At 30.2% G+C, this 22,857-nt stretch overlaps 1 protein-coding gene across 1 annotated transcript; it reads right to left on the bottom strand.

The window, feature by feature from the left end:
• Window positions 1-6,867: 6,867 nt before the first annotated feature.
• LOC123923110 (IQ domain-containing protein IQM3-like) lies at window positions 6,868-10,526 on the bottom strand. Its single transcript, XM_045975761.1, has 9 exons — window positions 9,998-10,526; window positions 9,766-9,874; window positions 9,378-9,443; window positions 9,179-9,267; window positions 8,626-8,713; window positions 8,281-8,427; window positions 8,096-8,188; window positions 7,852-7,953; window positions 6,868-7,548 (listed from the first exon to the last, which is right to left on the bottom strand). Exons 1-9 carry the CDS (start codon window positions 10,279-10,281, stop codon window positions 7,024-7,026), a joined length of 1,503 nt encoding a protein of 500 aa, XP_045831717.1. The 5' UTR covers window positions 10,282-10,526; the 3' UTR covers window positions 6,868-7,023.
• Window positions 10,527-22,857: the final 12,331 nt, after the last annotated feature.

Consider the following 22,857-nt stretch of genomic DNA (forward strand, 5'->3'; position numbering starts at 1 on the left):
TATGCAGAAACGGGTCGTGCGACCCGTTTTTTGACCCGGTTCGATCTCCCTCAATACTCAACGAAACTCGACGTTCCTTATATGGATTTTGATCGTTTTTCAATTTTACAAAGGTTTCCGGTATTAGTTTTTGAAATCGGCGTTCGATTCGCACGTAAAATGAGGTCGAAATTTGGAAGAAATTTAAAAAATGTAATAGTTGTTCTATTGTTTAAAAAAAAAAAAAGGGTATTTTTATGATGCAAATTACATACATGCCCCAGTTGCTCTATTGTTTCAAAAAAAAAAAAAAGGGTATTTTTGTCCAACTCAAAAGGTGCACCTTGCTAACTTAGACCTAACTAGGGTCTAAGTTAGAAAACCCCTATATATATATATATATATATATATATATATAGGGGGCTGCTAATTTAGACCCAGTTGGGTCTAAATTAGCAAGGTGCACCTTTTGAGTTGGACAAAAATATCCATTTTTTTAATTTTTGAAACAATAAAGCAAAAGGGGCACTTCTGTAATTTTCCTCTATTTCACACGCACCCCCATTTCTTTTCCCACCCCCAGGACACGTGGCAAGCTGTAAGCCACAAAAAACAGGCGCGTGCAACACACGCGCGGGGGGAGTGAGAAATTTTTTTGCATTGCATGGGACACGTGTCACTTCCTGGTGGCTCGCCTATTTTTTTCCATTTTATACTTTAAACTCGATTATTTCATCGTAAATTAATTTTTTATTTTTTAATTTTTATACCAAAATTCATAATTTTTTTTTCTCTACAAATAGAGACTTGGTTTGTTTGATTTGGACACCGAAAAAAAAACACAATTTTTCACTACTTTAAACTCGATTATTTCGTCGTAAATTAATTTTTTATTTTTTATTTTTTATACCAAAATTCATAATTTTTTTTTCTCTTCAAATAGAGACTTGGTTCGTTTGATTTGGACACAGAAACAAAAAACTCAATTTTTCACTACCTTAATCTCATCAAATAACTAATAATCAACTTACTGAAACCATTTTACCAGCAAAATGGTTTCAGTTTACAACTCTCTGAAACCATTCTACCAGATAAATGGTTTCAGAAGCAAACACAATTAAATAATTACTCACTGAAACCATTCTACCAGTAAAATGGTTTCAGAATACAACTATGTGCAACCATTCTACAAGGTAAATGGTTTCAGAAGCAAATAACTAATAATCTACTTACTGAAACCATTCTACCAGCAAAATGGTTTCAGATTACAACTCTCTGAAACCATTGTACCAGATAAATGGTTTCAGAAGCAAACACAATTAATAAATTACTCACTGAAACCATTCTACCAGTAAAATGGTTTCAGAATACAACTATGTGCAACCATTCTACAAGCTAAATGGTTTCAGAAGCAAATAACTAATAATCAACTTACTGAAACCATTCTACCAGCAAAATGGTTTCAGATTACAACTCTCTGAAACCATTGTACCAGATAAATGGTTTCAGAAGCAAACATTAGTTTTTAATTATCGTTTTATCTCATTTAATTAACTAAAAATAGTTTCAGGTCTCCAAAAATTTCATAAAATATACCAAAAGTTCCAGAATATTATCTACTATTTTCCTGGTATAATGGTTTCAGTGGGTTGGTTGAGTTTAGAACACACACGTAACGTATTTAGTAAACAATAAAATGAGATTAAGGTAGTGAAAAATTGCGTTTTTTTTTTCGGTGTCCAAATCGAACGAACCAAATCTCTATTTGTAGGAAAAAAAAAATTATGAATTTTGGTATAAAAAATAAAAAAAAAAAATTAATTTACGACGAAATAATCGAGTTTAAAGTAGTGAAAAATTGCGTTTTTTTTTTCGGTGTCCAAATCAAACAAACCAAGTCTCTATTTGTAGAGAAAAAAAAATTATGAATTTTGGTATAAAAATTAAAAAATAAAAAATTAATTTACGACGAAATAATCGAGTTTAAAGCATAAAATGGAAAAAATCAGGCAGACCCAGTCATATGCTGACACGTGGCTGCCTTTTTCAAAAGTAAAATTTTTTTCTCTCCAGCTTATAATCTAGTGTGGCGCAGACAGGATGGTAGGATGATCTGGGCTGTCTGATCAATCAGACAGCCTTAATGAGATCACATCTTGGCTGTCTGATGGAAATCAACGGTCTGTAACCATGGTCCTTCCGTACGCGCGCGACACTGGATCCACGACTATTAATTTTTAAGAAGGTGGGGGCGCGTGTCATTATTTTTTTTATGTAAAATTACAGAAATGCCCCTGTTGCTCTATTCTTTCAAAAATTAAAAGAATGGTATTTTGGTCCAATTGAAAAGGTGCACCTTGCTAACTTAGACCTAACTAGGGTCTAAGTTAGAAAACCCCATATATATATATATATATATATATATATATATATATATATATATATATATATATATATATATATATATATATATATATATATATATATATAAAACTTTCGATCCAACAATAAATTTTATAAAATTTATATTTGTTACAATATTTTTCATGACTTATGCATCATACACCACTTAAAAAAAATATTTCATATTAAACATGCCTAACTAAAGGCCACTTATCTGCAAACATGTCGGTCTTTCCTATCACCATCTTTTGAGATTGGGGCATTGGGCATAGGCTAGCTCATCATTATCTTTAAATGTATGGTACAAATAGTTGTTGATTGTTGAGACCGATTATTTTTCGTCCTAAAATATAAGATATTTTTATTAAAAATAAAATTTGTATTAAATTTAGAGTTTAATTGATATACATTGACGATATAAAATAATTTTACATGATCGTTCAATAAATAACCATCATTTTATCATGTCATGTCAAAAAAGTAGGGTAATGTGGCGGAAAACATGGTTGATATTGGTTGATAGATGCATATCAATTAAATCCTTAAATGTATCAATAATATATATATTTTTAAATAAATTATCCGTCAATTATTAAGAGCAAAAAATGATGATATTTTATTTCTTTTCACTTGATTAGAAGTATTTTTGTAAAAATTTAATTATTCCACCTTAAACGTTGAAAAAGATTTTATTAAATGGGACAATAAAATTTTAATCTTATATGTTAAGACGAAAGTAGTAATGAGCTTCTGGGATACTATTTCTTGAATAAGAACATTTTATTGCCTCTATATATATCTTGTATCCTATGAAATACGGATAGAAACACAAACATATGACACGACACATATATATTGACATCGATAATAATTTGCAAAAATGATATAATTTAATGTAAGTCGATGTCGTGTCGGATATTGTTGGGGATTCCAGGAAGCTCGGAAGACACAATGGGTCAATGCTTTAGGACAATAAGAGAGGAAGATGTCACATCTCCACCAAAACCTTAAGACATTATGAATATTGGTCACCTCTCTTATATATCCAACATTGTTTCCATTCACGGTCAATGTGAAACTTAACCTCTCACACTTAAAACCCAACAGTCTCCCCCAAGTGTGAGTTCTCACACTCTATAGTTGATCCAATGTCAGGATAACTCACAGTCCCCTACAAAGCTAGATCACAACTTTGATACTACTTGTTGGTGAGTTTGGAGAGCTCGGGAGAAATAACGGGTTAATGCTCCAGAACCATAATAGAAGGAGACGTCACATATTCACTTAAAACTTTATTAGGTATATATGATCGCCTCTCTTATATATTTAATATTTTTCCTGTTTATAAATGATGTAGAATTTAACTAACTCATACTTGAAACTTAATATACATTAACGTGTGTCCAATATCGAAACACACTTAACTCGAGAAGTGTTCATACTTTACAGCCGGTATCAAACAATTTTTTTTTAGGCAACTTGTATCTACCATTTAGATAACTATTATAGATGGATGCTTTGTGCATGATTTTGATAGGTTGGTTTGCATATTTTTCTTATGAACATTACATGTAGCAGACTCGTATTGTGGCTCACCACAAATAGAAGTGTTCTCAATGGAAAAAATGGATGAATTGGAAGGACATGCTATAGTACAATCAGAATCAGAAAATGATGGAATGACAAATAGATACTTTTTTCTGTCTTTTTTATAATGAATACTTTAGAGAAATTTAATTTAAATTTAAAAAATATTAAATAAAAATAACTATTTACGGTATGTTTCTTTAATCTGTGTGATTTTTTTTAAAGTATTCTTTATAAAAATGACCGAAAAGAGTATACGACTCAAAACTCAAAATGTATACGGTTACATACCGATAATCTACAATCAAAATTCCCATATTGGCAATGAATGTTGAAGCAACAGCCTTATATAAGTAAATTCCTTACTAACTAGACCACCTTAGTTGGCAAGAAGTAATCCAATTAAATTCAACAAAAGTTATGTAAGTAGTCTATAATGACAAATATTTATCCGCATCCCCTCTCTATTGATGAATCGCGCCTATTATGACAAATATTTAATATGTGAAAGGACCTCACCACCAATATTTGTACAACCCACTAAACTATACTGTATTCAAGTACAGTACTTCTCATCAAGTCATCAACCATATCAACTACTTTTGTCAGCTCCATTTTATAAAAGAAAATTTTCTTTTTTAGATTCATTAAATATATTAGTTATTGAATAAACTTAAAAAATAAATTGTTTTTTATAAAAAGAATCAGAGATACTCTTCCGGACACAAATATAAGTAAAACAAATACTGTTTATACGATCTTTAAGAAATTTTGTTAAGTGTAGTGTAGTTAATTTTCTTGTGCATAATACAATGCTGTTTTATTTATCATACACCATAAATTTCCTTTTTAAATAGTTTATTTGTAACTCAGTAGCTATCGATAAAACTATTTATAAGGGTCAAAATTAAATTTTGAAAGTCATTATGTTTAATCTGATGGTTAGAAATTTGAGTAATAGAAATGGATCTTGGTTGGAGCAGATAGGGGCCATGGCACCCGTCAACTATTTTATACATATGTTATTAGGCCATGGCACCTGTCATCAATATATTCTACGGAGTTTTCACGCCCCTGATGAAATTACTCAAAACTAGGCACTTACTCGTGCGATGCACGAGTTTTATGCGTTATTTTATACTATAACTTTAAAAAATTATTTGTATAAGTAGTAAATTTAAAATTGAAACAACGGGTATTATCAAAATAATAGTAATAATAGAAGTTATCTAAATGTGATATAGATATTAAATATGTGTTTATACATTTAAAAAACTTATTAATGTGAAGTTACTTTGGTATCTTCTTCGTTAACATTGGTTAGCAATATCCTTAACCCATTCTTTAACTCTGTAAATGACAACATATAATTTACCTTGGAAAACAAATGATGTTGAAACATAAGTTTTTTTATATTATAAATTTCATTGGAAGATTCTGAGTTGGATAAATTACTTCATTATCCCTTACCAGAAAACTACTTCATTATCGAATTTGACATTTATATTAATTTGAAACTTATTGGAGCAAAGATAAACCAACTTAATTCATACTCAAAAATCGAATATGATAAAAATCATACCGGGCATAACAACCATTAGTAAATTTTATTTTATCTAATTTTTTTACTAACATTAGGAAGTAGTCCTGATAATCGACCAACTCCTTATATACACAAAGATTGGACAAAAGATTATTAGCAAAAACATTAACTATTTTGGAAAAAAAACAATAAAATACAACAAATAATAAAATGAAAAAAAATTAAAACGAACAATAACCCAAAACAATAATAATAATAATAATAATAATAATAATAATAATAAATAATAATAATTATAATTAGTACCCCACATTCAATAGATGTAAGTGGATGATGTGAGCTAAATAAAAAGTTTTGATTGGTTTGTGGATTAGAATTTAGATATGCAATTCCACAACTATTTAGAATTTATATATATAGATCGGCCACACTTTTGAGTAGTATGCATATGCATTTTCATTGACATCCTTATAAACCAAAAAAAACTCAAATTTCTCACTTGACTTTTAAATCTAATCACTAAACTACTTTAAAAAAATTAAATTAAATTTCGAAAAACGTTTTCAACCAAAACTTAAATACAGACAGAGACCATTAACACTATCTTACAAATAGTGTCCTTTTATGTCCTCTGTCTACTTGCTGGAAAGTCTACACTCAGTTTTAATATTCAAATTTCACGTCGACTTCAAATGATTCAATTACTGGTCATATGTGATATTAAAACAAATTCTTAATTAAATCACACATGTCATGTAAGCTGACATTACAGATGTTTTTAGTGTAGCTTTTAATACTCATTTTTTATGATGATGAGATGAACCTCACAACTTAAAACATCAATTGATGATGATTTAAGCATACTCCTATATAATTATGAGTTTGCCATATTTTACTTGTGCCCGTGCCGTCTGAAATTTGAAAAACATAAGAGGAAGTGATTATAAGTGTGTTTGGTAATCAGTGGTTATGAGTGTGTTTGGTGCTCAGGTCAGGTTGAAAATTAAGTTTGAGATTAATCAATTTTATAGTATTATTTTGGATTAAAATTTATTAAATATAAAGTTATTCATATTTAGATGGTGAACTAAATGATAATTTTAGGACTAAAAATCAATTTTTAAAATAAAGTTTCAAGTTTTTACTTTAAATTAAAATAATTCTGAAAGTAAAATCAATTCAATTTGAGAACAAACAAACATATCACTTTATAACAAACCTATTTGTTAATCAATGGTTGAAATTACTCGTTTTACACTCTAAAATGAATTAGTCACTTTAGTGGAGCCGGATCCCACGTTAAACATATTCAATTATCTTCCACTTTAGTGGAAACAAACAAACATCAAGTGGGATGGTAAAAAGAAATTAGTTTTGATTTTATTTTTATTACACAATACCAAGTCCTCAGCATTTGAGAAGGAAAATTTAGAGCATCACTAAACTGAGATATATTTAAGCATCACTAAACTGAGATGGAAGCATAATCCTAAGATCAGTAGTAGTTCAGTTCAATTAACCAAACTCTCATCATTGAAAATTCGCACCGTATTGGGCGTTGGAGGAGTTGGAGGAGCTGAAGGCGAAACAAGACCGCTGATTAACATGTAAGACAAAGGAGAGGGTGGAAGTTTTGGAGAAAGGTGAAGCATTTCCAAGGCTTGTAGTCTAAGCTCCACAGGGTAATCGTTAACACACCCAATTCTCGGTCCTGCTCCAGTTGACCATTTACGTGAAAGTCTATGTCCTAATTGGTAGGATTTTGAACCCTTCTTTGAATTGATCCTTTGCAATATAGAATTCTTGGGCACATCAGTCGCTCTTGGACTCTGAAGACCACCTGATAGTGTTCTTTTGTAACTACCAACAGCCAATTCGGATAGTGGAGCATCTTCCTTATTGTCTTCCTTATCTTCAGATGGAGTATTCTCAGTTTCCTCAGGTATGCTAGAGGTGATAGAAATTTCAGATGTTAAGGATCTCTCGCCAAGTTTACCCTCCTCATAATTATCAATGTCATCATTTGGCTTGCGTATCTAAATAAATAAATAAAAAATGTTATTCGATATTCAGTAAAACATGTACGAGGTTTCTCAGATAAAACCGCAGATATATAAAGCAAAAACCGACAGAGCATCTAAGATAGGACCTAGCACGCTGGACTATAGTACCATGTTTCCAAATTAGTTATCAAAAGTTTGGCCAATGTGAAATCATTGATTAATATTATTTTCTTGAAGAAACATTTATTGGCCTAAAATGTTTCTAACAACCTTTTGACAAAAACTATGATAACACTATAGTCAAGTCATAAATATGTTCTTAAGGTAATCAATTACCTCTACTTCATCAAGATGAACACCATTTTCCTTGAGATATGTTAAGAAGGTCTCGAGTGTCTCGTCTGTTGGTCGATAGTGTCCACTATATGCAGAGATGGACTGAAAAGTCAAAGGCACCAATCAAACACTTTCTTCATTGCACATAAATTGGAATCCAAAAATATGTCTATCAATGTTATACAACATATAAACCCCTAAAAATACAAAACATCAACGACGCAACCGTATTAAGTTATTATACCTTCAGAATCCCATCTTCAGCTTCGAGCCGTCCAGCAGCTAAGGTAGCTCCACCAGCCAAGAAAGATGAATGATGGAATAATCCCTTCTTTTTCTGCGAGATTATTACAATGTATCAATAATAGGACTAGATTGAATGAGAAAATTGAAGACTGGAAACAATGTCATAACTTGAATTGTTATTACCTTGCCAGCATAAAGTTTCTTAGAGGTGCTCATTACAAATATCCACTTGGCATTTTCAGAGTCATGCTTTGTATGAAGAAAATCTCCAGATTGGTTGTTGATAAGTTTTCCCTCGGAGACAATATATTCATAGTTATCTCTCTCTTGCTGAGATTTACGAAATTATTAAGAAAATACCAACTAATTAGAAAAGCAAGAACAAACAATAACTTCTGAAATAATGCATTATAAGCTAAGTCAACATTTTTTTTGAACAAATAAGCTAAGTCAACATTATAGTCAATGTCAACTTCAATTTAACAAAAAAAAATGTACTAAACCAAATCAGCAAATGCATGCACATACAGGTCCAAGATACTTTATGCATTGTTTTCGAAGCTTTGACCGAGAACATCGATCAAGATCAAGAGTTTTCCCGTTTCCCAAATCCAACCTGTAGATTGATAGACAAAACTTCAGTTACAAAATTCAACATTGTATCCTCTGAATATAATATTCCTTTTTATAATCAAGAGAAAAGAAACAATTTATATCTCGATTCCATCATCATTTGAATATGATATCCTTTTTTTCAAAAGAAATTCGAAAAATTCAGGTGAACCTTTATAAGTCAGTGGTATAAGAACCAATACCAAAAACAGTTAAAATGCACAAGCGTATCCATTTCAGCATGAAATTCCAAATTGTATGCACAAGCATATCCATTAAAAGTATATAAAATATGAACAGAAAATAAGCAATAAAAAAATTGTGAACAGTACTCAATTCAACCTTTAGGAAAAAATTGATCTTACCAATAAAAATCCAAAATCAACATCAAATTGTCAATAAAAAAATTTGTCTTATTACTCAAATTAATCACAACCAATTAAATCATTAGGGAAAAAATTGATCTCACCAATAAAAGAATGGTTGACCAGAATCAGTTTTGCACCATTCTTCATAGTAATAATGCAAGTTGTGTCCATAACGGTGGCGTGGATCAATCTACATTTCATGTCAAGACCAATTAAACTTAAAAAAACTATAAAAAAAATCAATAATTGGTCATACATAAAAATAACTCTAAAATTAAAAACTATAACAATCATACTCACAGCTTCAATCCAATGCTGAAAAGCCAATTTCTGTGCTTTGGCGTCTAAGGATAATCCCTTACCGACCTGCCACAAAAAAAATGGTTGGTTGACTTTAGATTCCAACTCAAAAATAATAATATATTTATCCCCGTACAAAATTGTTTTTTTCATATGCATGGATCAGAGATCAAACATCCAGTCAGATTATAAACATCTGGCCGGGTGAATAAGGACTCAAACATCTACCACATGCGTCGCACAATATATAATTTAATCATAATTATATCATAATCAAAATCAAGCAAAAGAAAAAAAACAAAAGCAGGTACATGCAGCAAAAAATAAATAAATAAAAAATTATTAAAGAATAGAAGAAAAAAAAAAGTAGAATTAGAGAGAGAAAAACCTTGGAAGCGTTGAGTTTGACCCGAGTCCAGCGAGATTGAGCAGTTTCAGGTAAATTAAAGAAGGAAATTGTGCTGTGATTCAACCGCACAAAATCTATTGCTTGCCACCTAATTTTCAACTCAATTTTTTCAAAATCAAATCATTCATAAAATAAGAGAGAGAGAGAGAGAGAGAGAGAGAGAGAGAGAGAGAGAGAGAGAGGTTGCATGCAAGAGCAAGACTAGACATACCATAGTTCTTCGGCGACGACGGCGGAATCAGCCAACCTCCGGCGAGTACGGTAACCACGATAAACCTTTTGAACAAGAAGAGCAGCGTTGAAAACAGACCACGCGCTTTGAAGCGCGTGTGGTTCAGAAAACTGAAAAGTTGTGGATATTGGCGGATCATCATCATGTAATGTCGGGTCAGGGTAGTTGGAGGTCCGGAAATCGGAAGGATGAATGTCGTATGAGAATGAAGAAGGGTTTGGATCTGGGTTAAGATCAAAGGTTGAATGAGTTTGAATTTCCATTAGAAATTAGAAAAACAAAAAAAAGAGAGTAGTAGTAGTAGTAGAAGGAAGGGTTTTTGAGGAGTGTATTGAAATGAGTTGAGAGAAATTGTGAGAGTACTTAAATGGTTGTGTTGAAGAGTTAGTTGTGTTGTGTTGTTAATTGAAAACAAAATGCAAAGTTGGAATGTGAGGATGGGAGGAGGGACAGAGAAGGTTGTAAGTCAGGTAAGGTAGAGTTAGTTATATAGAGAAAATACACAACTGTCCTATTTCTTTACTGCTATTTTTATTTCTTTTTCTTATTTTCTATTTTTGTCTATTTATTACTCAATCTTGTCTTATTATAAAGAAAATTTATTTTGTGAACCAATTTTTTTTTTTTACATTTACTCTAAAGACTAGAATTGTGAATAAATTAACGATGTAGAATTTTTTTTTGTTATATAAAGGCTAGCGTAGTGCAAAGACATTAGTGGTAAAAATTTGACATCCCAATTATGTTGGCAGCTCAAATACCACCAATTATTTGCGGCATCACACACAAAATTTTATTGAAAACAGAGCAACTGAACATTGGGGGACTATCCCAAAACCCAAGAAAAACAATCAACTGAATCGATAAGAAGGCAAAACTTTCCTATTGCGAAAAAAGTCATCACCAATAAAACTAGGAACATTATCCCACAAGTGATCTTCCCGAGACGTTAAACTAAAATTTGCAAGCTTATCAGCACAACAATTTTCTTCCCTAAAAATATGAGAAATTCTAAAGTTCATAAGAGAGCATAAATAGATACAATTATACCAACGATTTTAAAGTTTCCAAGGAATTATATGGTAATTATTGAAGGCATCCACCACTAGTTTAGAGTGGCATTCCAGCCAAAAATTATGCCAATGATTTTGATGAGCAATTTCAATAGCATGCATATCTGCAATTACTTCAGCAAAGAGAGACGATTGAATACCCAGATACAAGCTAAAGCAACCTTTCATTCCTCCACTTGAGTCACGAAAAATACCACCAACTGAGGCATGCCCCGGAGAACCTCTCGCTTCACCATCAGTGTTTGCTTTTATCCAATCAGTCGGAGGAAAAGATCAAATAACCTCATGTATCTTCGGAGCAGGACTAGGATGACTCACAATATTATACTCTTTTAAAGCTTGAAAGTCAGTAATACAGTTGGACATAATACTCTTAGACATGTTGGACATATAACATTTAGAGAGAAAATAATGGAGGCTAAAACAATGTCTCTAATTTGAGTACTTGAAATCGAACTCTATGAATATAATGTGATATTTTTATCGATTGATTTAAATTTACAGGAATTTTATATTTATTATATAAGTTTTTGGTCTTATATTATTTAAGTTTTTTAATATATTTATAGAGTGATTTTTTTTTTTTTGTTATAAAATAGAAATTCGAAGAAATATTTACAACTATGTCTCCTCTTGTGTTGTGACTTTTTTTTCCAACCGGCTTCTTCTTCCTTTCTTCCTCATGCTAAAAGACATAGACTTTTTTTTTTTTATCAAACTTTTATCTACTGCATTTTCATTTTGTAGTAGGATTTTTTTATCAAACAAACTTAACGGATTTCATTAATTAGTAAATGTTCAATACATAAGGGAGTAATCTCAAATCTACGGAAACTAACCCAAAAATTAATCGCATGAGCAATAGTATGAGCAATATATCCGCTTGTCTCCTAACAAATTTCACTTCAAAGTTTATGCATGATGACATAATTTAGATAATGTCAGCAACAATTAAACTAAATCCAAATTACCACTACATCTGGTTCGAAAGTCAACATCCGCAAGTCACTTTCAAATTGAACTTTATTTAAACCTCTATTAGCTTCCTTCATGAACGTCCATGCTTCGACTTCCGTTGTTACGCTGTTTAAAATTTTGTGACAAAATTCATATAATTGCCGATTCAAGTGCTCTAACAAAACAAATATTTTGCAATTCTTTACTGTATGAACTTTACTCGAGCCACATTTCAACTACTAATAATAAACAAAATCTCCTCATAAAACATATATATTGTGCTTAAAATTATATAATACTCTTTCTATCCCAAAATAGTTGACATATTTAATCATTTTGACATAAGAAAAGTGGATAAATGAAAAGAGAGAATAGTATTTTAACTAATTTTAATAAGTATTTGCGTATTTACAATTATAATAAATATGCTTAAATACACTTTTGGTCCCCCTATTTTTAAAAAAATAAAATTTTGATCCCCTATTTTAAAAATCAACTTTTTGATCCCCCAATTTTAATTTTTTGTTAGTTTTGGTCCCCCACTCCATTTTGGAGTCAATTTCGCTGATGTGACCCTATTACTAATGATGTGGCAGCGCCTAGTGGACAAATTTCTTTTACATGTCATTATTAAAATTTTAAATTAAATAATTTATTTTAAAAAATAATAAACATCTAATGTGTTTATCATGATCTTCATTGTTCATCATCATCTTTAACAATAAACCCAAATTTTTAGAAAACACCTTCATCAAAATCAATCTCAAACAAAACAAAATCATCATCTAGAAACTTAAAACATACAAATTTTTAATATACCATCAAACATACAATTGATCTTTGAGGAAAAAAAGAAGTAAGCACAGTATAGTAGATAGAGCACCCAAATTAAAGAAGTATGCATTATAATCAAACAACCAACTTGTGGGTATATGCTGAAAAATTGAACCTAAAAGTGTGGGGGTATATGCAGGTTCCCAACTGCGTGAGGTGTCGACCCCTGGGTTGGGTTAGGTCGAAGAATACTTATGGAGCTTGCAAAGGTGATCTAAAATTGATATATAACCACATAAAACTAACATTCATCCCCAAAAGAGTTGATAATCAGATTGTGAATGAGGGAATTTTGGGAATTTTCAAGATTTGAAAAATTTAAGGTATAGATGTGGGGATTTAGATTTTTTGAGTTGATAAAGATGTTTTAGGTTTCTTGAAGATAATCTTGATTTGTTTGAGTTTATTGATTTTGATGAAGGTGGTATTTAAAAATTTTGTGTTTATTGACAAAGAAGATGACAAACACGATGAACAATATTGAAGATCATGATGAACACATAAATGTTTATTATTTTTAAAAAATAAATTATTCAATTTAAAATTTTAGTAATAACATGTAATAAATTGTGCAGTAGGTGCTGCCACGTCATTAGTAATAGGCCACATCAGCAAAAATGACTCTAAAATGGAGTGGGGGACCAAAACTAACAAAAAATTAAAATTGGGGATCAAAAAATTGATTTTTAAAATAGAGGGATAACAATTTCATTTTTTTAAAAATAGGGGGACCAAAAGTGCATTTAAGCCTAATAAATAATAAGTGAAAGATTGTTTTTTATTTTTTTTTATTTTTAAAAAAACTTGGTATTTACAACTATAATAAATATTAAGTGAAAGATATTGTATTGAGTGATCTAAGTAACATTAATTAGGATAGAACTAGGGGTAAACCCGTGCGTTGCACGAGTTCGATTAAATATATAATTAAAATATTTTTTTAAATGAAAAATAATAATTGTTATAAATATAATAATATCATATAGTTAAATGATAGATATTAAAATAGCTTATTTAACTCATCTTCAATGTATTATTGGTAAAAAAAGAATAAGAAAATATGAGACATAAGAGCAATTTAAAGTTCGCTTATAGAGATGTCGTAAAATAAATTATAACCTTTAACTTCTAAACTTTTGCATATGTCATATACATTCAAATTATTTCTAATGTAGTTGAGACATAGTTTTTTTTTTTTACAAAACATACCAAATCCATGGTTTAAATAGAAGGGAAACTTCTGATCAAATTGACGTGTTCCACAATCATCACACTGCAATGACCACATTTATTCCACAAAGCAATCTTTAAACTTCAGTCCTTAAAAAGGTGAAAAATGGATATTGAAAATAGAATATACTTAAAAAGATAAAGATATATAGTGGCTGACTTACTTGTTGAGAATATATATAGACATAATTTGCTAAAATATCTATAAATAGAAAACATACAAAATAATTTAAATACAAAAAATGAGAGAGCATGACTAAACCAAAAGTATGTGATACAGGTGAATAGATATTAGTTATATAAGGACCATGGTTACATTGAGAAACATTTTAACAGTCATAAGATTTAATTGTAATGAGTGTTTAGTTATCATTGCATTATATTTTTACAAATTAACTATGCAAAGGTTAATTTATAGCATAAGAAATTAGAACTCTTTATGCAAAAACACAATAACACATGGAGTTTTATTCTTTTCATTTTAGTGTGCCGTTTCTTTTGCAGATAATCAAAAGTCACACTATTAATTGGTGTTTCCAATTATTTACAATTAAGCATAAAATAAATCTCATAACCAATTTCAATTATTTTTCTTCTATGGACTAATAATAGACATGTTATTGTTCTCGTATTTATCAATTCTCTTTTCTAAAAAGTCCGGTATCAAATATAAAATTATATTCATAGTTATACAATAACTTTAGTAAAATTACATATTATTAATTTTTTTTTTCTAAGGAAGATTTTTTTTTTCTTTAGTAAAGTTGGACGCAAAAATGTCAATATGACACAATTCAGTTTTTTCTCAATTACATTATATACTATCATTTATCATTATAAGTCCAAATTTAGTAGAAAGTTGAGACAAATAATATAAGAATATATAATTGTTTGTTGATATATCTTCTTGTGAGAATTTCATTTTAGAATTCCAACAATCATGATAATTTGATGGTCATAGTATCATTTATGTCTCTCTCTAAACCATAACCGAGATATAAATTTGTAGGTCTTATAATATTAGTTTGTCACTTTTAATTAAATTTTTCATTTTTCATTATTGATATATTCTTTTGTAAGAAATTCTCTTAGAGGTGCCACATCATCACAAAGAAGGCCTAAGAGCAATTCAAGCTTCCTTTTAATAGTAAAAGATGTTATATCAATTTTCAAGATATAATTTGGCCGATCAATATAATAGATATGCAACCATAAAAATTATGGATTAACATATATGAAGAATATGAAATACAAAATGGATAAATAATAAAAGGGTGAAACTGAATATACAATAGATGATAAGATATTCTTATATACACTACTAGAAATTCGCGAATTAGTGAGGGAATTTAGGGAGAGAAACAAATCCCTCACAAATTGCCACGGAATTTTAATTTTTAGTGATGGAAAGTCATGTTTTTTTTTAAAATCAAATTTCTTAATGTTAGTGACGGAATTTGTGACAATTTTTTTCCCTCATAAATATTCCGTCACAGAATCCGTCATAAAGATGTTAATTTTATTAAACAATTTGAATTATAAAGTTTGTGAGGGATTTTTTCCATCACAAACAAATCATTTTTTAATTATTTAAAATACATATATTTTATTAAACCCTTTCTCCATCAAAACTCTCTTAGAATCGCAAACCCTTTCTCTCCACCATGGTTCGCAAAACTCTCTCAAAATCGCAGAATCCTTTCGCAAAACTCTCTCTCAGAATCGCAAAACCACCATCGTTTCACAATTGAAAAACTCCATCATCAAAAAAACACCATCGTTTCACAATCGCAAAACCACCATCGTTTCGTAAACCTCTCTCTGAATCGTTTCGCAAAACCAACAACACGAAGCAACAATCGGAAGTCTAAATCTACGCCGGAGCTAAATCGGAACTCTCTGAATCACGCCGGAGCTACAATTTTCGTTTCTAGGTTTTGCTTCACTCCTTCTTCTTCTTCGAAGCTTGTAAGTGAAAATCTCTCTCTCTCTCTCTCTCGTTTCTATTTTTCTGGAATATAGTTCGTTTTCAATTTTTGTTCTGTTGAAAATCATGAAGTTCAATTTATGGAATATAGTGTTTGTTTTCATTTTTTGTTCTATTGTCTAATTGCATGTTCGATTTGTGGAATATAGATTTTTCTGCATTGAAAATTATGAAGTCATTGTTGTGTTTGATTAAGTGATTTTTGCAAATGTGGTTTGAGATATTAGTAAAAACTCTGAAGTCAAAGTTGTTTGATTAAGTCATTGTTGTGTTTGATTAAGTGATATTTGATTAAGTGATTTTTGCAAATATGGTTTGATTAAGTCATTGTTGTGTTTGATTAAGTAGGTATATATCAGAGTTTCACTTTAATTTTCCAATACAAGTTTAAGTGATTTAGCTCAATTGGTTAATAAGCTTTTAGTCCGAATCGATCGGGTGTATACAAGTTCTAACCCTGGCTGAATCAATCTTTGTGTATTTCTAATAATCACATAAATGTTAGCTTGTTCTCTGAAATGGAAGAGAATATTTATGGTGGATGTAATTAAATGTAAAATGAAATAATCACAATATTTTGTGATCATAAGGAATACTGAATTAACAATTACACCAGTGCTCTGCAAACATTAGTTCAAAACAAGTACTCTGCAGAGTTAAAGAAATCATTGATCATCCTTTGCTAAGTTTGTCAGTTTATAACATTACTACGCACAAGTCGACGATTCATCTATTAAAATATTTTATTACATATTATTGTAAGAAGATTGTGAAGATGATGGAAATTGAGTCGGGAAGGGATAGCTCATCAGCACTGTAAGGACAGTAAGGTGGATAATTTTCTAACTCTACTTTATCTCAAAAAACTTACATGGAATTTAGATTTTGATTGTGGTGTTGTTTAGATTAGCTTTTTAAGTTATAAAAGTGTATGTTTGGTTTCACTTTTGGATGAGTTAAAATTGATTCTATATAGGTGTTGAATTGATTTTAGTGCAATAAAAGTGTATGTTTGGATTAGCTTTTAAGTTATATAAGTGTATGTTTGGTTTCACTTTTCGATGAGGTGAAATTGATTTAGAGGTGAAAGTGGATTAGAATTAAAAGTCTCTGAAGTCGGTTGAAATATATATCAAGGCTACTTACTCGGTTGAAATATATATGAGTGACCATTTGTTTTACAAATTTCTCGTAAGAATGCATGAAAATCAATAGATACTTTAGTCAATATTCTGCCATAGAAATTAATAAATTAGTGAAGACATACATGAAAAGAACATAAGACATTATTAAAAGTTGAAGAATACGTACCCAAGAGTTATTTTGGAGAAAATAAATGATGACTCAAACAAAAAATCTATAAATTAGTAAATACCTTTTTCTTCCTCTGGTTCTATCACATGGATTTGGAGTAAGTAGACTAAAATAATATAGCGGTTCTATGTTCTTGATAACAAATGAACAACCAATATCAATAAATAAATGAAAAAAATAAGATTGTTTACTTACGATCATTGTTATGATAAAAAAATATTTTAAAGATAACTTTTAAATGAACAATATAATTTAATAAGAGTAATTGAGAATACCGGCCTTTTCATCCGTTAACATTCTATTTGTAGTGAAAAATTATTTCCTTCAACCTACAAATGAAGAACAAAAACTAAACATCAGTACAAATGAATATTGTTGGATATCAATACATAGCACCATGGTAGAAATACGCTCAAAAATTGAGTGAAAATGTCAAATATTAAGATTTAGAAATGAGTAGAAAAAGAATGTGGGGTGGTGGTTATAAAGAGTGAGAGTGAACCTATTAGTTACTAAACTTTCTCATTTTATAAGTTATATTTGGAGGAATGTAAAAGGATGCATACAATTATGATGATTTTTTTGGTTACTCATACAATTATGATGATACTAATTTAGTTTTTTTTAGATTTAATTTAATAAATTAAAAGAAATAAGTAAAATATTTTAATAGAGTTTAAAAACATTTTCTTAGACAAATTCTTTTTGCAAAACTTTCATGTATTTGGGATAGATAGAGTAGTACAAGGATTCAGATTTACTGTTGTCCAATAATGACGCAGCTACATGTAGTAATCAATTGTGATCATTAATTTGAAATTAGACGGTTCGAATTTAAAATACAGTTTTATACTGGAAAATGATGTCAACCGTCGATCGATCACAGATTGGACGGTCAAAATCAATTACAGAAGGGTGTTGTAAATGCAGGAAATCATGGTCCGTAGTACAATACTTACCAATCACTCTATAAAATCTAGACTATATATATGGGGAGGGATCAAATTACACCGGTGTAACATTTGAGTAATGTTACACTGCTCAATAACGAATACAAATTTTACAAAATCCACCGTTGGATTGAAAGCTTATATCGTATAGATCATCTATGTTGAATTGTATAAAAATCTAAAATCGTTTGATATGTTTTTGAGATAGATCAAGATTAACGGTATTCAATAAAAACACATAAACCATTAATCTTCATCGGTCTCAATAACATATCAAACGATTTTAGATTTTTGTAAAATTTAACATGGATGATCTATACGATATAAGCTTTCAATCCAACGATGGATTTTGTAAAATTTGTATTCGTTAAAGCGTTATTGAGCAGTATAACATTACTCAAATGTTACGCCGGTGTAATTTGATCCCTCCTATATATATATATATATATATATATATATATATATATATATATATATATATATATATATATATATATATATATATATATATGAGATTTGCTAATTTACACTCATCTAAACATAAGAAGGTCTAAATTAGCAAATTGCATTTTTTTACTTTGGACAAAAAATCATTCATATTTATTATTTAAAATTAGTAACTTGAGGTATAACTTTGTAACTTTTATTTAAAATGTTTCTTAATTTGCACTCACTTTGCTAATTTACACTTACTTTATTTATAAGAGGAGGGATCCGTTGACTCCAGGAGTAAGTCTTCATTGATTTACTCCGCTTAATAACTCGATATCGACATTATATTTCTTCAATCCAACCGTTGAATTCAAAGATCTTATTGAGTAGATCAACTTCACAAATTTTTATAAAAATTCAAAAAATGTTATCAGAAAAATTCAAAGATCTTATTGAGTTATGTATTCAGACTATTGAAATTTAACGGTTTTTTAAAAAGTTTTTCGTACGTTCAATTGAAGTTATCAGAAAAAATATCAAACAGTTTTGAATTTTTATAAAAATTTGTGGAGTTGATTCTACTCAATAAGATCTTTGAATTCAACGGTTGAATTGAAGAAATATAATGCTGATATCGAGTTATTAAGCGGAGTAAGTCAATGAAGACTTACTCCTGGAGTCAACGAATACCTACTCTATTTATAAACACATAAAACAACATGTTCTTTTTTGTTTGTTGAAAAACAACATAGGCTTCGTAACTTTTTCTTTTCTCTTTTGGTAGAGATTCATCCTTCAGACTTTATAAAAGCTTGAACGCATTGATCACAATAAAAACACAACATGATAGTGATAATTAAAAAAAAAACGACAAGATAGTGGCAACAAAATAGTTCAGTGGATTAAGCTTAGTAATTCATACTTAAGATTATGCTATTATTACATTCATAAACATGAATTTTAAAGTTGTTTCACTTTGAATCACTTTCACATACTTTAGCTATTATGTTTGGATTGTATATTTCAAATTATTATTTTTTTATTTTCTAGATTGTATATTTAGGTTGTATATATTTATAATTACGTGAGCCTAAATTATCAAATTAGTGCACAATATTTAACAAAATTTACCTAATTAAACATTAATTTTCTAGTGTAAAATAACTAAATGTCAATGATTTTTTTGTCCAAAGTGAAAATGTACACCTTGCTAATTTAGACTTTCATGTTTTTATATAGACAGACTGAAAATGTTTTTATACATGCAACAAACTGCGCCGCTAGACATTTCTGTATCTTTCTATCTCTTTTATTTTTCGTTTTCGTAGAAAAAATCGTTCTTATATACTTGTTACGAGCAAGACTTTCATGATCATGTGACCATATAGCCAGGCGTGAGGGTGGGTGTTGAATATGTTGTTGTGTTGTTGGAGATTGTTTGAAGTCCCACATTGCTTAGGTTCCCGGGATGTGAAGTGTATAAATATGTGAGGGCAACCTCACCCTTTGAGCTAGCTTTTAGGATGAGATCCAAACATATTTAACATGGTATTAGAGCAAGGTTCGATCCGCCTTGAACTACTCATCGCTTCCGCCGTTGAATTCCCAAATTTGGGAATGTGTTTGTTTTGTTGAGTTCGTGCCTATGCGTTTTGAGTCTCTTGGTGTGATTTTCTGTTGCTGATAGATTTTGACGTGTGTTCTACAAGGAGATGTGAGTGTCTGAATATGATCTTGGGTTTGTTGCTCTTTTTGATTTTATTGGTTTTGTATTTGTGTTTTCTTAGAGTTGGATTTTTTTTTCTTTCTTGGCATTGTTTGCTGACGGTGAAATTTGTTTGTTTGTGATCCTGCAATATTTCTTTTAGTGGAGGAATTGAAAAGATCATTGGTTTTGTTTTTCGTTTGCTCTTGAACTCCGATTTTATCTGTTAGTAGCTTGTTATGTTTTGTTTGGTCATGCTCTCTATTGATTTGAATTGGCTTCTTTGATCTGCTTTGTTATTCTCAGTTTGTTCCTCGTTGGTTGGCTCTGAAATTTGTTGTTGGTTCTTCATTCTTGATTTCAATAAGCATGTTGGTCTTGTTCTCTATCAGTTTGTTGAGAAAAGAAAAAAAAATGGAATATTTGGTTTTGTTAGGTTTGATTTGGTTATGTCTAGTGAGTTAAGATGTACTCACAATTTGTCTGTCTGCTGAGCGAAAGCTCACAATCTGAAATTTGAATCCGGTGAGCGAATACTCACAATTTGAAATTTGAATCCGGTGAGGGAATACTCATATTGAATCCGGTGAGGGAATACTCACAATATGTCTGGTGAGCGAAAGCTCGCAATCTGTCTGTCTGGTGAGCGAAAGCTCGCAATCTGTCTGTCTGGTGAGCGAATACTCACAATCTGAAATTTGAATCCGGTGAGGGAATACTCACATTGAATCCGGTGAGGGAATACTCACATTGAATCCGGTGAGGGAATACTCACAATATGTCTGGTGAGCGAAAGCTCGCAATCTGTCTGTCTGGTGAGCGAATACTCACAATCTGAAATTTGAATCCGGTGAGGGAATACTCACAATTCGAAGTCTGAAATCTGAAGAAGTTGAATTTGAAGTTATTAGTTAATTTAGTTTATTTTCGGGTTGATTTGTACCAAGCTCAAAGCTTAGTACGCTTTAGCTTGAGGGGTAGTATTAGAAATAAAATATTTAGTTAGAGTAGTTTGATTTTCGTTTTTTGTTTGACAAACTCTCGATGATTATCTGATAATGCATCGTGAGTTTGAGGGGAAGTGTTAGATAATAATATTATTAGGGCTTTAAGTATTGGGCTTTATATGTTAGTAGTTTAGTAGTCCATTAGGAATTATTATAAATTATTTTGTAATCCTTATTTTGTTAAGTAATGCTATTATAATATTATTGAAACCCTAGCCGTCACTTTGTGTTTCTCTCTGAACTTTAACAATAGTCACACTCCATAATTTTTGATTATTTATTTTTGAAATAATTAAAAAAAATAATTATTTAACTACGGAAATACACGCGGATCAATAGCAACAGAGTGCAATTTATATTTCATCGGCCTATTTATTTATTTATTGTTGTTGACTGAGAAAGTCACATATTCAATGTGTCCGAGCTGTTTTTATACTACACAACAATTTGTCCCAACTTTAATTAACACCCTTTAATGCATTTGTTTTCTTTTTCTTTTGGGAATAGACTCATGACTCATGAGATGAGAGATTTGAAAGGAAGGATAAGGTCTTTTTGTTTCTTGCTATATACATTTAGCAAGTCATGACAGTAAAAAAAAAAATATTGATGGTGATTTAGGAAAGACTAGTAATATTCCATTTATACCTAAATATAGGATTTTGTTAAATGAGTTGAAAATATAAAGCTATTCAAGGTTTGTTGTACCATAAAAAAAAATACTACCCCATATATTCAAGGATGATTCAAGCTCTGTTAGTGTATTTACATAAGTTCAGAAATAAATCAATCTAAACAGTCATAAATCTTAAAGTTTGAGATATGATTCATTGCGTTTTATTTTTATTTTTTAGCATAAAGTTAGATTAATAGAGAGTGCAAAGAATAGTTGAATCAAATTATACAGCAGGTGTGGGGGCTATAAAGATGCCAAGCAAAAATGGACATAAAGGAAAAACAACACATCATTTGATTACGTACCTTATATTTATAAAGTAGCATGTGCATTCCGTGGAGTTTGAGTCAAATTTGTGCTACATTATATTTTACCAATTTTATTACATTCGTCATTACCTTGCACCTTCTTCTTCCACAAAAACATGTGTAAATAATTTAGTAATTTCAATTGGAAAATTTATATATGGTCCCATATTCACATTGTCTACTTGTGAAGGTACCTACCTCACTGTTTTCCTTCCCCATCCATTCATGACGGCTAGTAGAATTTTTCCACTCATTAAAAAACAAAGAGAGTAGGTTAGGATCCAGAGAGTTGGCTACACTTAAATTGTAGTTTTAATCAACTAACCTAAGAAAAATAATTATATATATGACCTGATAATTAGAGGA

Source organism: Trifolium pratense, linkage group LG1, assembly GCF_020283565.1.
Source record: "Trifolium pratense cultivar HEN17-A07 linkage group LG1, ARS_RC_1.1, whole genome shotgun sequence".
NCBI classification, from domain to species: Eukaryota; Viridiplantae; Streptophyta; class Magnoliopsida; order Fabales; family Fabaceae; genus Trifolium; species Trifolium pratense.